The 16,167-nt window shown below is 46.3% G+C and overlaps 2 protein-coding genes across 2 annotated transcripts; one reads left to right on the forward strand and one right to left on the reverse strand.

The window, feature by feature from the left end:
• Positions 1-1,318: 1,318 nt before the first annotated feature.
• On the forward strand, positions 1,319-12,483 carry LOC105831016 (hairy/enhancer-of-split related with YRPW motif protein 1). The gene is made up of 3 exons (XM_012670825.3): positions 1,319-3,113; positions 3,601-3,815; positions 7,040-12,483. Exons 1-3 carry the CDS (start codon positions 2,449-2,451, stop codon positions 7,447-7,449), a joined length of 1,290 nt encoding a protein of 429 aa, XP_012526279.2. The 5' UTR covers positions 1,319-2,448; the 3' UTR covers positions 7,450-12,483.
• LOC105829442 lies at positions 11,402-15,076 on the reverse strand. Its single transcript, XM_012668290.3, has 2 exons — positions 14,761-15,076; positions 11,402-14,286 (listed from the first exon to the last, which is right to left on the reverse strand). Exons 1-2 carry the CDS (start codon positions 14,803-14,805, stop codon positions 14,029-14,031), a joined length of 303 nt encoding a protein of 100 aa, XP_012523744.1. The 5' UTR covers positions 14,806-15,076; the 3' UTR covers positions 11,402-14,028.
• Positions 15,077-16,167: the final 1,091 nt, after the last annotated feature.

Genomic DNA, 16,167 nt, shown 5'->3' on the forward strand with positions numbered 1-16,167 from the left:
TAATCTCGGTTTTTAACTCGCTTTCTTTTTCTAATTTTTAAAACTAGAAAAAAATTTGCTCTGCAAGAAAAATTTAATGTAGGATATTATTTAAGAATATTACTCAAACTCCAGAAAATAAAAGTCGATTACTGGTTTGGGCTTAATTCGGATTTTTATGTATAATACGTGATTCCATCTCCACATTGACACAAATGAATATGTATTTCGTTTCGGGCCACCTTTTCCCATGGTCGACTTTCAATTTACTTTCCGCATTTCACGTCGCGTAATCGCGCCCGGTCGATCACCGCTGAAAAGTTAACGATACGATTAGTCAGCTCCGTTCCCAGGCGCCGATAATCATGCGAGCGCGTGCCGCGTACGATTCCTGTGTGAACTTTATCGCGATCGCACCCCCCCTCCTTCTTCTCTCTCTCTTTCTCTCTCTCTCTTACCCTTGCAAACGACCCCCTTCCGTACTCCCGACACGCGTGAACGTCTCCGCGACGTATGCACGAGCGTGCGAACGCAAAGGAGGGAGGGGTTGATCTAGCGAGGGTGGCACTGGAGTGATTTCATGGTGACGCGCGTCCACCTTTTCGTAGAGATTGGGGAGAAGGCATCCGGCCGATTGTCTTACCGAGTCTTTTCAATTTTATTTACTCGTTCCCTCCGTCTCTCTCTTTCTCGAGGGAATAAGAGACGGGGACCCCTCGCTTGCGGAGGTATTATAGGGATTCGATGTAGATTAAGTATTTCGACGTGATTAAAACTTTGATAAACTACATTTGGAAACTTGCAATCTCCAAACTCTATGAACTCTATTAATTTAAAATTAATCTCACATTGGCGGAGATTAATAACAGAGACTAATAACAATATTGTACACTTTCACGTATAGAATCTGTCGATACAGAAATATTGCGCTGCTTAGGAGATGTTTACATAAATGACAATCGTCCCCTTAAGAGAGAATCAATATCGGGGTGCGACGCGATAATCTGAAAACGATAATACCGGGAAACGATGGGAATTCACGCCACCTCGGGAAAAGGAGCGTTTCCGGTCCCTTTCTTCTCGCACATCCGCTGGCGGCCGAGACGGCGGACGAGAGGATCGCTTCCTCCTTGGCCTCCTTGACCGAGTGCAGCGCAGGATCCGGCCGGCAGTCGCACAATCAAGGGCCCACACGCTCGTACACACGCACGCACGCACGAGTCGCCGCGGACGTTCCCACGAAAGTCGTCCCCTCCCGATTTACGTTCCCCCTTGAGCGGCAACCCTCTCGCTCTCTTTCTCGTCTCTCTTTCTGCCGTGCGGGGTGCTTTTCACCTCGGATGGACGCGCGGTGCCCCACTCCCCATCCCGAGGGCTGCACACCTCCGATCATCCCCACCAGAATCGCCGATACACCACGCGGTCGTGTGTCGTCCCTGCGTCCTCCCGCACACGACATACGTCGGCCGCCACGCGACCAGTGCACACGCACATCCTGCAGCAGCAGCAGCAGCAGCAGCAGCAGAAGCACAACGGCAGCCAAACAGCGGCGACAGCCAACGGCCGAGAGTGCGTCCAAGCCCGGCCGCGCGCTTCTTCCTCCACGAGCGCGCACGCGACCGCGAGCGGCGTCGCGGGTAGCCGCGGCACGTGGGCGCTGATAAACTCCCGCCGCAAGAGACAAGTGCTCCGCCGAAGGACCGAGTGCTCCTTTCGCCGTCCCGCCCGCCGCGCGGCACTGACCTTCCGCAAGAGGTGACGAGGTCGCGCGCGCTACCTTCAATCGTCCGTGAAGAAATTACCTCCGAGTTCGGGGCCCTCCGGATTCGGATTTTTTCCCCCCGCAATTCGGAAACCCCGTTACGCGAGTTAATTACGAGTTTCGCTTTTTTTTATTTGTGTATGGAACCACTGCCAGACGTCCAGCAACAAGACATCGTCCAGGATTTTGTGAGTCGTGTAAGCCCTCGTGTTCTTCAATCACGATTACTCGATGGGACATTTGGATTATAGACAATAGACCTGGTGAAGACGGAATGATTTTTAATCTGAATCTGAAGGAATTCTACGGATCTTTGTGTAAGAACAGTGTTTGAACTTTAAACGGATAAAAGAAAACCAAGCGACGTGGCATCATGTTCATCCGATGACAACGGTGTCATTCGCGAGTTACAGTTGTCAGTGTCGCTCGATCGCGACACTTCCGTCACCTGCTGCAGCGACCGATTGACACGGTCGATGTTTATCGAGGGCTGCTAACGGTCATTCTTCATCGTCATTTCGACCGCGATGTGTCCGCTGCAATGACATCTTCCCCGTGCATCGTTATGGCAACAACGTGTCGCATCGGGCGGTAGCGTACGTCATAGTCGTCGACTCTGAGCATCTTCACGAGCCCTCGAACCGGGCTTGATTATCGATCGCGTCGATCCATTCCTCGTTGAGTCCTCCCTCCTTCACGGACGCAACATGTGGCGGGTGGTGGTCGCGCGCTCCGACGACAACAGCACTCTGCTGTCCTCCGAGATCACTTCCGGCGCGGTCGCGCCCGGTCACCTGTCGACGCTGCCGGCGCCGCCGTCGGGTCACCATTGGGGCTACCCGCCGCCGCCGCATCATCCGCCGTATCAGCCGCCCCCGCAGCACCCGGACATGCGTCACCATCACGACATGCGTCCGCCCGTCACTCACGGCGAGCTCCGACACGCTGCGATTGCGACCCCCGGCGACCTGAGGAGTCAGGAGCTGGCGCGACACGAGATGCAGCGACCGGACCTGCGACACTCGACGGAGATGCAGAGGCATCAGGAGGTGCAGAGGCACCAGGAGCTGTCGAGGCACGACATCGCCAGGCATCAGGACATCCGGCACCAGGACATACCGGGCATGAGGCCGGAGTTGTCGGAGCTCCGCTCCAATCATGAGTTTCTGGAGCTGAAGATCGACACGGAGTTGAGGAGTCAGGATAATGGCCAGCAACAACAACAGCAACAACAGCAGCAGCAGCAGCAGCAGCAACAACAGCAGCAGCAACAGTCGCAGCAAAATCAGGGACACCAGCAAAGAAATCTGAAGAGAGCCATGAGCGACTCGGACTGCGACGATGTGTTCTCGGAGGAAAGCGGCAAAGAGCCGTAAGTATATTTTTTACCCCCTCAATCGCGCTAATTGTTACAGAAAAGGCAAGAAAGATCTTTCGTACAATAATCGAGTATGTCAACGAGAAGATTACGGATTCTCTTTCCGAAGGAAGAAGTGTTTTTAATGCGCACAATCAAATAGCTATTTCCAGTTTCTTTCAGCGCATGAAATTAAACGTACCTGAAAATACTCTTAATTAAATATAATTAAAACATCCCTTAACGAACTCGTTGAAACAATCGCTCCTCGGGAATTGTCGGTCGCTTGCCGACGACCGCGACATATTGCGTCCCTTTGTCCCGCGATAAAATCGCAATCAGGACGGCATTGTTTTAGCACGGTCGAAATTAATGAGCGAGTTGTTGCGCGTTCCGTGAGGTAGGTCAACAATGTACAATTAAAACGAAAGGGAAAAACGTCTTGTGACTGTTTGTGCGCCGTTACGTTTCTCAACCCTTTCTCGAAATTTCCCCGTTGCAGATGCAACTCGCCCGGCGGAGACTCATGCCAGCACGCGTCGCGCAAACGCAGGAGGGGGATGATCGAGAAGAAGCGGCGCGACAGGATCAACGCGTCCCTCGGCGAGCTGAGGAGATTGGTCCCGGCGGCAGCGCGGGATCCGCACAGCGGAAAGCTGGAGAAGGCCGAGATTCTGCAGCTCACCGTCGAGCATCTGCGCACGCTTCGCAGCAAGGGTAAGAATCGCCGCCGCCGTCCCTTTCAACCCTCTCTCACCTTCCCGTCGCGCTCGCTTGAGTTGCTCGCTTTAAAATTAAGTCGCACCAGTGCGAACGTCTAATGTTACTCCCGGTTTTCACCGGGGTGCTACTTTTATTCCGTAATCTTTCAGCAAGACAAAATGTTAGGGGCAGTAAAACTTGGTAGAGGACTTGATCCGGCCAATCCAATATGTCAACTTGATGACGCTCGCAAAATCGTTCGGTGGAACTTGTTGTTTTTCTCTTTTCGCGGAACATTACGTAACGGAAGTGTACGTCGGGAGGTGTAACGGTGTCGGGTAATAAGATCCCCGAAATCCGGAAGAAACGCCCTTTCCCGTTGCAACTCGCGTATAGCGGAACTCGAAGACGATCCCGCCAGGATCGACGGCGCGCACACCCCTTTTCCGCGCTCGAGATTCCTCGGGCCCGGGGTCTCATTAATGATCTCTCACGGTGTGTATATAAACGCGAAGGTGCGCTACGCTCACACACTCGCGTCGGGTTTGGCTCTTACGTCCATTATTACGTCTTTCTGTTAGTCGGCGCTTTATTGGCCCTTTATTTTCCACCGGAAGACACCTGTTGGCCGTAAGAGCGAACAGCGCTAACTGTAACTGTGTAACCGAATGCCCATCTGTCGTCTCTCTGTGTTTCCTTATTAAACAGATTCGGGAGAGCGATTACCAACGTGGATTCGTAAACGAGATTTCCAAGATTAGTATTATTTTCGCAACGCCTTTCTAAACACGATATGATATTCTAAACATGATATTTCTAAATACAGCCAGCGTATACATATTTCAGTTTGTAATTACTTTTTTATAAATTTTAAAAACAACAGGGAAATTCAATAATTTAATCAATTTGCAAATTGATTGAAAAATTAAGAAAGATAGAGAGAGAGAGAGAGAGAGAGAACTTTATGTTGCATACTTCCAATACTTTAATAACGTAATAATGTTAACATCATATATATTATTTTTACTGACATTAATTTTTAACTAGAAAACTCTCTCGTTTTCTCTCATCGTATGATCGGAGGATAAATATTTTCGAAAGAATATGTGCCGTGGAGAGAGAAAATCGCAAGGCATAGCAGTGGCATATGGTTTCCCGTGAAGGCCGCGGAGGAGAAGGCTCGGCCGTAAACGGGATCCGCAGGAGCAGGTGCTGGACCGGGCGCGTAGATCCTGTGGGAAGCACAGGAAGTCAACGACTCTCTGGAAGTGGTGTTCCCACGATTGGTGGCGCGCGGGCCCGGGGATGAGGTGTCCCGCGCGGCACCCCTCGCGAGGGAGGCGCGCTCGGCGGATCGGTAGGCCTGGGGCAGATGTCGAGCCCTGTGGGAAACCAGCTAGCTCGCTACGCATAAGCGTGCACGGACACGCACCGCACCACCACGCGTGTGCACGTAGTCTTGTGTGCGTGTGTGTGCGCGCGCGCTCGCTCGCGGCGACCTTCTTATTTGTAAATGCGTGCGAGGGGTGCGTCCCGTCCCCAAAAGTGAGCGATATTAAATTTAATATCGCCAAATAAAACCATTTGGAGCGGCGAGGACCGATAGCGCTGTTGCGAAGTTGACACAACATTCGAAAATTACGTATAAAGCGTCGTTGCCTCGCTATTGCCTCGTTCTCAATTACAGATTAAGATCTCGCGAGACGACTATTTTTCTTACATTTCTACATACGATAGTGTAACCAAGAGACTTTATCGAGCGCAAAAAAATTTCACTGGTTTACAACATTCCGAGAGTTTGATTGACATTCCTTGATTGACACCGCGCAAACTCCTGTTTCCTTTTTAATGTAAGTAAATTCCGGACGTGCCTCGTTCGTATAGACGTTTTTGAAGTCTCGAGGCTACTTATCGAGGCTTTAGCGATGATCGATTGCGCGATGATTTGACGTACGAGAGCTGTACTACGATATACATACATATACGCGAGCAGTAGCCTTTCTCTCAGTAAGTGATGTTTGCATAGGGCGGTCTGAGAACTTGCATAATAACGTGGGACACTCCACTCCGTTCACGGTGTGTGCGTGCGTGTGTGATGTATCTCGTACGAGGCCCCCCCGGTCTATGGGGGTCTAAACGATTCCCACGCTACCTGTCCCATTCCGCATTATACACAATGAGCCGCCTGCTACTAAAGCCAAGGCGCCCATCTCGCCTCGGTGCACGTATGCCCGGGGCCATTGTTGTGCCGCGAAAACCAAAAATGCACAAAGGACTCTCTCCGTCCGCAGATGCACTTTCACGTTGTCAATCTGCAGCGCGACCCGATCGCAGAGCGATTCGATGGAAAAGCCGTCGGGGAAAGCCTCGATATCATCTTCCGATGACACCTGCTCCCCTTCTCCTCGGGAGGCATCTTCGTCTACATTTTCCCGGGAAAACAAAAAGCGAAATTCACGTTTCAAATAATCGTTTCGCAGAAAGACATGCTGATAGAGCTTTTAATCCCGAGTTTTCTACGCACTTCCGTATCTGCGTGCAGTGTTAAAAAATAATGCACCTTGATCTTTTGCGTTGTATCTACGCCTCTCCGAAGAATTCGATAACGGCCGACTTAAAAATCTAATTTAACTTTGAGCTAAATCAGCTTCCATCTCGTTCAGAGTTTCTTCTACTAGTTCTAACTACCGAGATTGCTTTTCAAAGTTTCGCTTAGAAATTTATCTCGGTGAGAAGACTTTCCTCACCGCGCGCATTTAAAATCCTCGAATAGATTACTTTTAAAACCCATAAATATGATAATTCGCTGGATTCTCGAAATTTAATAATACGAATAATTGAATAAGGCTAGTGAAAGTATGGCGCGATATTTTACTTTCTCAATCTCTTCGGGATACAGTATTTTATCTCTTCTGTTAGTACACTTCATAAACCGAAGGATGTCACTGCGGCAATTCGATAAGGGCTCAGTCAGGCTGAAATTGACGGATTTTATAGATGTCTTGTTACAGTACGCTGAAGATGACTCCAAAGAGTCAAACGTTTCATATGTTTAGTAAAATATAAAAGTCTTTGCATTTCAACTTGCGCATTTTTGTAAATGCAACTCTCATCAGCCTTATTCAGTTATCATATTGCTATACTATTTTTATTACATCGTATTCATTATTATTACAATTATTATTATTGATTTGCTATCAAGATCATCATCGTAATCGCGACGCAAATCACAATTGCAGGGCCGGAGGGTTACGACAGCACGAAGCTGGCCATGGATTATCACGCTGTAGGCTGGGGCGAGTGCGCCGCCGAGGTCGGCCGCTACCTGGTGACCATGGAGGGTCTGGACGAGAGGGATCCCCTACGGTTGCGCCTGCTGTCGCACCTGCAGAGCTTCCACCGCGAGCACCCGCCGTCAGCCGTGTCCACGGCGATGCCCGCGGCTCCCACGACGTTGACGTCCACTTCCACTGCCAGCAGCTACGAGCCACCGCCGAGCACGGTGTCCGCCGGGATGCCGCCTGGCCCGGGTGCCATGCCGCCGCTTCTGGGCGGCGGCACCCTCGGTTGGGGTCAGTACCCGGGTCAGTATCCCCAGCAGCAGCACGGGAAACCCTATCGACCCTGGGGTGCGGAACTTGCGTACTGACCGTGAACTCTTGACGCGCAATCGACGAAGGTTTGGCGCAAGGGTGATACAATTTTGGACGTGACAAACATAATTTTATACAATTTTTTAAAAATAAAATATGTAAGATACGCGCCTCTCTAAACGCTCTTTGTATATATATGTGTTCTTCCACGGAGAAGAATGTAAATTGTATCACTTTTTGTGCCGACCTTTTCATTTATAAGACTTAATTACGACGATACATTCGCGCTCATGTTAACAATCCGGGAAAAAAATTCGTATCAAAATAGATCAAATTATATCAGAGCAGATCTAATTTTATCGGCTTGTAAAATTACATCTGTTCTAATATAATTTCATGTATAATTGGATCCAAATTTTTTTCCGAAATGTAAGTTTTTTTTTTCCCCCCCGAGAATTGTTAATGTTGTAAATTATACAGTTTGTAATATTTACGATTAGCGGAATGAAACAAGAGTAACATGAGCCGCGAATTTTGCAGCTTCCATGTACATACGATATACATTTTGTACAATGTTTTGATACTTGGAACGTATCTCAGGAACTTCCACAATGATCGAATCTATGTATATCAATATATTTTCAATGAGTGAGATAATGATAGTCATACGGGTACCTAACCGAAAAAAAAAAAATATTTATTGATAGGGAAAGAATTGTATATACAAATTGTACATACGTTTTTTTGTAAATAATAAGACTTCGTAATTCTATCGGATATCTCGTAACCGGCGACACTCTGTAACCGGGGTTTTTTCTCCTTCACGCGTCGCCTCGTTCGTCACACTCGCGCTTGTCGCGTAGTGATAAACGATTGCGCGAGCGTGTAAAGTCCAGCGCCAATAAAAAAGGGACGGAAAAAGGAAAAGAATACGTCGCCGTCATACGCATTTGCAACCGTGCCATTTACGCATCTCAGTGTATTCCGTGTGTGGGAGAAATCCAAGTATTTTTGCAATACGATTTTGTAATAAAGGAAGGAAAAACACGAGGAGTATACAAATATAGAATCTTGTCGCTTGTGATTTCCCCTTTTGCATTTTTCCCCCGAGTTTTCCAATAACGCGTTCCCGAGAATCGAAATGCACGCGAGTCATAGGAAACCAAAAATATATGTGATCTAGGAAATCTCAGCATTCTCGTTACGCAATCGCGTAGTTCCTGGAGAGACGCAAGAAATCAGAGTCCTTCATCGATCATTCGTGAAATCACTAAACACTCGATATCGCCCAAACATTCTTGATGTTTACACGATTCTACTTATTACGAAATCTGTTTACGATTTTTGTGATCGGAAGCGCCAGTGGCCGAATTGGCGGAAAGCACGACAAAAACAAACGGTAGCAGTCGTCTTCTGATTGCGATTATTTCAGCTTTTATCGTCGATATTCTTGCAAAAAAAGAATATTTTTGTTTTGGGAATATCTTTATTTTCAAAATGATAAATGCTGAGATAAGATTATGTAGCATTAAACAGACGTAATTTTTGTTTACACAAAAAATTTTACGTAAGTAGTTTCATTCAGAAAAATGTATTCTCAATAATTAGTAATAATTTTTATGAGTTGAGAAGAAAGAATATCGAATTGAAAATATCTTTAAATCGGGAATTACAATTTTTAATAATATTATAAATAATCATATCGCACTTTATAGGTGATTTATAATATTAAAATAAAAATATAATGTTTTGCTGAAATTTGAGATTATCGAATTTTTTCAAGAAGACTAGATTATATGTATATAAACACGATTATCATCGTTTCATGTACTACAAGCAAAAATTTATACTTATTTGACATATTTTTTGTGTGACATCCGAGATGATCGGAGTGTCGCTAATGTTACGCGAACGAAAGCAGAAAATACATTTCGATCGAAGTCTAATACGCGACTGCGGTTTCACCGGAATTAACGGCTCTCTTTGACATTTATCGTACCTCCTTCCATTTTTGTTTCAAATACGGATAAACTTTTAAGCACGTCCTTAAAAAAAATATATATATATATATACGCATTTCGCGTCCGCTTCAGAAAGTCGAAGAAAATGATAGTCGCGGATTCATTAATATTACTACGAGGAAAAGGAAATAACTTCGGACCATGTAATGTCGTAATATTTCGCATCGCCGTGTCATACGTGACAAACGAGCGAGCTTTGTGCGTTTTTCCCCTCAAGCGAAATTGTGGGCGAGAATTTACGCTTTCGGGGAAGAAGAGAAGGAGGAAGGGGCGAAGAACACGCTGCCGCTGCGCAAACCTTTTCTCATGCAAAACTCTTTCGCAGATGCGGAATATTCTCGGACACGTAGAACAATGCGGAACAATCCTTCCCGTTCGCATTATATCCGCAAACCAGTTTTGCAACTCATTAGCACCGCGACACGGTTTGCGTGTGCGCCCGCGCGCATCTCTCTCCTCCTCCTCCTCCCTTTTTTTCTCTCCTTTTTTAACGAACTCCAATGATTAGCGGCTACTTTTGTTCTTTAGACGGCGCAGCGTCGACAAAACCCAATTTTCGGGAATTACTGATATTGCGCTGCCACGTGCGCCCCCATTGTCCGGAGCGTGCTCGTTACGTACGCGGCGCGATCCGCCTGTGGGTCGCACGCGCGCATAATCGCACGAAAAAAAACGCGTCCGCCCGGTCGCCTGTCAAAACTTGACGCCGCTCGTGGTTGGACGTGGAACGATCGTCTTCTCAGTGTCAGTAGTGCGAGCTGCTCGACCTACATTAAAATTGCGGGCGACGCCACTTTAGAGGCGCGATCGCGAGGAAAGCGATATAATTACGAGGGTATATGCAGAGCGAGTGGTTTATTCAGGAAACCGTAGCGTCGAGTTTCTCCTAAGAATCGTAAGATGTAATTAAATTTCTAAGTGATTTTCGAAGAAACTTCTTGAGGGACTCTCAAGAGGCTTTCTTTAAGAGACCTTTAAAGGAATCTTCGATTTAACCTTAAAATGCTTCTTATACTTTTTTTTTTACATTAATAAGACCCTGGATAAAAATTCTACTGCATAATTAAGATTAGTTCTTAGATTTGTTTTCAGATTTCAAAAAATCAATTTTTTTGACATTTTTTAATAGTACAGATCTTGAATGTGAATTTTCAGTCAAACAAGAACTACATTTATATAAATTAGGAATTTTAATTTTCTATTTTTGACAATTAATGCATCGAGGAATTTCACGACCAACAAGCCAATATCTTTTTTAATACGTCCGTACAAATTTGCAAGAAATATCCTTTCTAATGTTTGAAAAAATTTATAAAGAACATTCAAACATCAACTGCACCAAGTTTCAAGTTTATAGTTATTACACTTCTTTCAAAAAGATCTTAAAAGAAAATATAAAAAATAGTACTAAAGGCGAGAAGCTATTAGAATTTTAATCACAAAAACTGTAATATAAACTTGAATTGATCCATTTGAATGAAGATTCACCCAGAATAGCACTTTAGGACTAAACGGAACTCTATAATACCGTTGAGGATTAAGAGATATAAGGAAATTTATGGCTCCGAATTTCAATTGCACGTTAAAACCCGATATCAAAAAGGGAAAATCGTTATCAAGTCCCTAGCGGTATAAGTACAGACTATTGTTACCCCAAGACATTTGCGAAAGTGGGGCAGCGTGTCGTTAAAACGTTATTAGAAGCAACGTGGAATTACATAGACGATACTATAAGTTAGCCGTAGCGAGGCACGTATAACCGACTCTTATTACATGTTTCTCCAGCGTGATCGTTATACCGCCAGTAATGAGAAAATCGCCCGGGATCGATATCCATTACCAATTCAAACGAAGGACTCTCCGGTGTATCTTGCGATACATATTGTGGCGCACACATGTGTAACACCTTTACCGCGCGTCGTGCCGATCAATGAAGGCCTACGATGTGATGATATGGGAGGGAGGGTTCATGGGAACACGTCCGGAATTGTCAATAAAACCATTTTTATTTACGACACTCACATCCGCTTTACAAAGTCACAGCCTTATCGAGACGATAAAGTATATCAACACGCATCATCCATATTGTACATCCATATTTTTTAATAATTCCTCTTTGTATATATATAAATTCTGCATCTATACATATAGATTGTAAGTCATTAAAGCTCTTCTTTTCTTTTCTTTTTTTATTTTCTTCTTCTTCCTTTTACAAATCAACCCGGTAGGAAGAATGGAAACGTATCTCGATACTTTTTGGGTGAAGATTGACTTTTGCGCGCCTTGAGCAAAGGTGCCGGAAACGATCGGAAATAGAAGAACTCGGTACGAGTGATCAGGCCGGTGCGACTTATTGCATAAGTATACCCTCGATATTCGGCGAAACGTAAATACTCAAAATAAATCTTACGTAAGAGGATCGTTCGTAGAATCGTTTTAGAATTATAAAAATGGCTCGTGTTTTTTAGGTAAATGCGCGGCTCTCCCCCTTCGGAATTGAAAACTCCAACAAGTTTAATACCCTGTATCGAGGGTCGGTTGTATCGGCTGACTAATATAACGGATGCACCTCGACCGCGCGAAATGTATCGAACATCTAGGACAATTATACAAGTAAAAGTGACACTGCGTGAATCGAAAAAGTCGAAAACTTTTTGTTTCTTAGAAATCTCATCTGTGCCCCGGATAAATAGCGGGGAGGAGGGAGGGGGGGCATATAATCGAGGTGTGCCCTACTCGATCGAATCTCTGACATTTTGATTCGTATAAAGCCCCGGGTGCCGCGGACAGACAAATGCGTCGGTGTGTGGTTAAGTGAAAGAAGTGGGTGGAATTTCAATTTTCCCCCCGGTTCCTATCCTAAATATCGTGATTGTTCAATTCTAATCGCTAGTTTAATCGCTCGAGAAATCTCTCTCCTCGGGGTTCACAATTAGAGATATATAGTATATATATATAAATTATCTGGACAGTAAAGTGTCCCGCCGCGTGCTGGTGCGTGTCTGGGACATCCGTACTCGCGGACGGGCTCGCGAGAGTAATTGGTCACCTAAAAAAAAAAAAAAAAAACGATTCGTGACACCGAAAAACACGTGATATTGCAAAATAGTGATCCACAAGTTAGACCCGATATGATAAAACCGTCGCCGCGCGGTTGACGGATGGAAAAGTCCTATTAAATTCTGGACGTCATTCTCCGGGACGCGCGCGAACGTTCGTCGATAACACGCTAGGCGATATATATATATATATATATATATATATACACATGTATATATTTTTTTGTACTACGTCACATATTGCTATTCTCTATGTCGAAAGAGACGATGACGCGCGGAGCGGGGTCGCGCCGCTCCTTTCTCTACTTTTGCGCGACGAAAAGAAACGGAAGAGAGAAGGGGAAAGAAGAGAAAAGGAAACATAGACCCGTCGTCAACAATCGCGGTCGGTTTATACGCGGTAATAAATAAAGTAATACGTAAGATACGGCTGTATTGTGAAATTAATGGCGCTAAATGAGATCGGGGCGAGCGCGAGCCGCGCGTCAGCGACTCGCGCTGTGGAAAAATATACAGGCTGGAAAATATAAATCTAGACTGGAAGACTAAAACTGGAAATAAAACGTCATCTCTCCTCCTCGCGTTCTTATCTTTCGACGATACGCCGGGGGAATTGAGATTACGGCTATAATTATATAATCCGCGGTCCAGCCACAGAGCGTCTTCCATCCCCCCCCCCCGTACAGCGCAGAAGCGTGCACAGGCTTTCTTTGCGATTTTATTTCAGCAATGTCCGCTGAATTAATGTCTTGTATACTTTATGACCGCGAGCAGCCGCCCCGATGGACGGAGTTACACTAATTAAGTTAATTAAAAAATTCTAATTAAAGAACCACGAGATGGAATATAAGACGCGCAACATTATAAGATTTTTCAAATGCATTCTAAAAATTATTTACCAAAATTGAGTCCGGAGACTGAAGTAAATGAGATTTTGATAGTACATTTTTTTGTATTTTTATTCTTCTGTTTAAAAGTTAATGCGGGGACACGTGATATTCTTGAAAAAACGTGTTAATCCAATATTTGGAAACGCTAAAGCACATTGCCTTGTAATATTGCCGCAACGCTCGACCATTGCGACGTTTCTGTTACCTCGCAATGAAATATTTTTGCAATCTTTCTGTGCTGTACGAGCTTCTCGACACGTATCTATCGAAAAATAAGATAAATAATGGAGATTTTATTAAAAAGCGCTCGTGTATGTGTCTGTGTGTGTGCGAGTGTGGAACGGATTACGGAGGGATCGTGATTAACCCTTAACCGGTTGCAGGTCCCGATAGACGTTCTCTTTGGTACAGTCATTGCACTACAATCATCGCGCCGAAAAACGAAACGTCGTTGTGGGGGGGGGGGGGGAGAAAAAAAGAACAGGGGGTAAACTTCGAGTACTCGTACTCACCAGTTAAGGGTTAAATATTCGTTTCGAACGACGCGCGTACGATTCACATCGCCACCCTCGCCGGGATGGACGATTCGGCCGGCGAATTCGATCGCGGGACAAACTCGAGCCGAGGGCGCCGGTATCCGCGACGCCCGCCTAGCGGCATGGACGTTAGATTATCATCTCGTTCTCCCGGTTCTCGTTCCTCTGGTTCTCCTCGTACTCGTCGCAGCAGCAACAGTTGGACGTGCAGTCATCCTGGTTCTCGCCGACGTACGTCATGTACGTGTCGATGCTCTTGGCGTCCAGGGACGGCAGGGACCACGAGAGCGAGGTGGTCTCCAGGTCCGGGATCGCCGTGTGCCAGGAGCTGGGGTTGCGCGATGACCTCTTGGCCTTGCGGCTTCTGGTGGACAGCTTCTTGATCGCCTGAAAAAGCGGAGAGAGCGCCGTCGTTGAATAACATAAGCGAGGGGGAAAAATCAGGGAGAAACCAGGGAGAGAGGGAAGGGAGAGGGAAAGTGCACCCCGTGTCGCTGGAAAGGTCAACTTGCTTAGTATTATCCGTCGGCACGGAGTCACGCCACGACACGTAAGGACATCGATCCGCGATAATTGACCGTCGCGCACGAAAATTTCACGCCTAGGCGGAATGACGTTGGTACGTGCGACTTAATCTTTCACGACACGGTGCGTGCGTGGAGTTTCACGCGAAACGTCAATTGGAAACCGGTCTCGCAACACGTCCAGGTGAATCCAGGTGGATTCACCGTCGCCTCTCTCTCTCTCTCTCTCTCTCTCTCTCTCTCTCTTTCTCTTTCGGAGAAAACTAGGTCGCGCGCAACCCCCTCGAAAACGTGCAACAGTCGAGAACGACAAGCAACACCCTGGAGAACCGCTTACCCGCAGAATCCTGCGACCGGACTTGCCGAGGAACTTCTTCAGCATCGCTTCAGACGATCTAGTCTCTCTCGAACGTCGTCGTCGTCGTCGTCGTCAGCTCTCTCTGTCGTCGCCGCCCCGAGGAGACAATCCCTCTTCGAAGGCTGATCGCCGCTGTCCTCGCCGCGAACACGAGAAACCGACACGCTGACCGGGATTGATTTTCGGCCCTCGTGCGCGCCTCTCTTATCCGCCCTTACAGTTCGTCGCCTACGGTGCCGCGCCGTCGTCGCTCCGGATCGATGCGAACGCCACGGCGTCACGCGACGAAATACCGCTGCGAAGCGCCGCGCCTCCCCATTTATGATTGCCCGGCGGCGCCCCGTCCGTTGTCCGTACTCCGGTGGCGGCGCGCGGCGTCCCGACGCCGCACGATCATCCCCGAGTCCGGAGCACTCGCCGCAACCCCCGTCCCATCGTCGTCGTCGCGAGCGACGCGGAAAGACTTCCGCGGCCTGCCCGTTCATCCCCGGCGTGCTCGAGGCATGCATTTAACCCTTGCGGAGATGGGGACTAATGAGCGACCGGTAATTACGCCCGGCTTGACGTAATAGCAATTTCCAGTTTGCGGCACGCCGCCGTCCCTCCGACCGGATTGATTTTAATTACCACGTAATTCTAAAACACGGCGGATTTAAACGTGCATCCGCATGCTTGTGTGACATTTCGCAAATTGCGCCCGGCTTTTGTATACACCAAAGCCACTTATTAACGCAATAGAGAATTTTCCGCTCGAAAAAAGGGAATATCTCTCACTTCGCTGAGCTTTTCCGCTTTGCCTCTAATTTTCTTCCCGTCGTGCCGCTTTACGTATTTCGCTTTGCTCGAAAATGTTAGGGTTCAAAGGGCATAAATTCGTTTCCTCGTTTCCGGAATCGAAAGGCATGCGTTACGTATGTTTTACGTGTGTTTTAGGACGAACTTTGACGAATGAAATTTACCGTAAAATTAATATCTATTCATTTGCTCGTGAAAATGTAGGTCACTCGTAATTGTGATTCACATGTGTTTGAACACAGTTAAATTATAATGGCGCTTTTATAATTTACAATCAAGCTTTAGCGCCTCTCTCTTTCGTTTCTTCAAACATTTGTCTGATTCTCCATGTATTTTCCGCTAATTAATTATTGTTGGAGAAAAGCTAGCATTTATTCAAATATATATTTATGAAATTGCTCCTATATTTCTTCTAGTTTCTCTATTCGTGTTTACAAAAATAATATGATATATAAAGAAATGAACAAAATATAAATAATTTAAAATACTATACGAAACAGGGAAAGGAGATATTTGTACTTGCTGTTTAATTTAAAACAAGTTACAAGTGACAAATAACAAAACCAGAGCCATCTGTCTAAGCGGAGAGTA

The sequence above is a fragment of the Monomorium pharaonis genome, chromosome 6 (genome assembly GCF_013373865.1).
Source record: "Monomorium pharaonis isolate MP-MQ-018 chromosome 6, ASM1337386v2, whole genome shotgun sequence".
Lineage (NCBI taxonomy): Eukaryota > Metazoa > Arthropoda > Insecta > Hymenoptera > Formicidae > Monomorium > Monomorium pharaonis.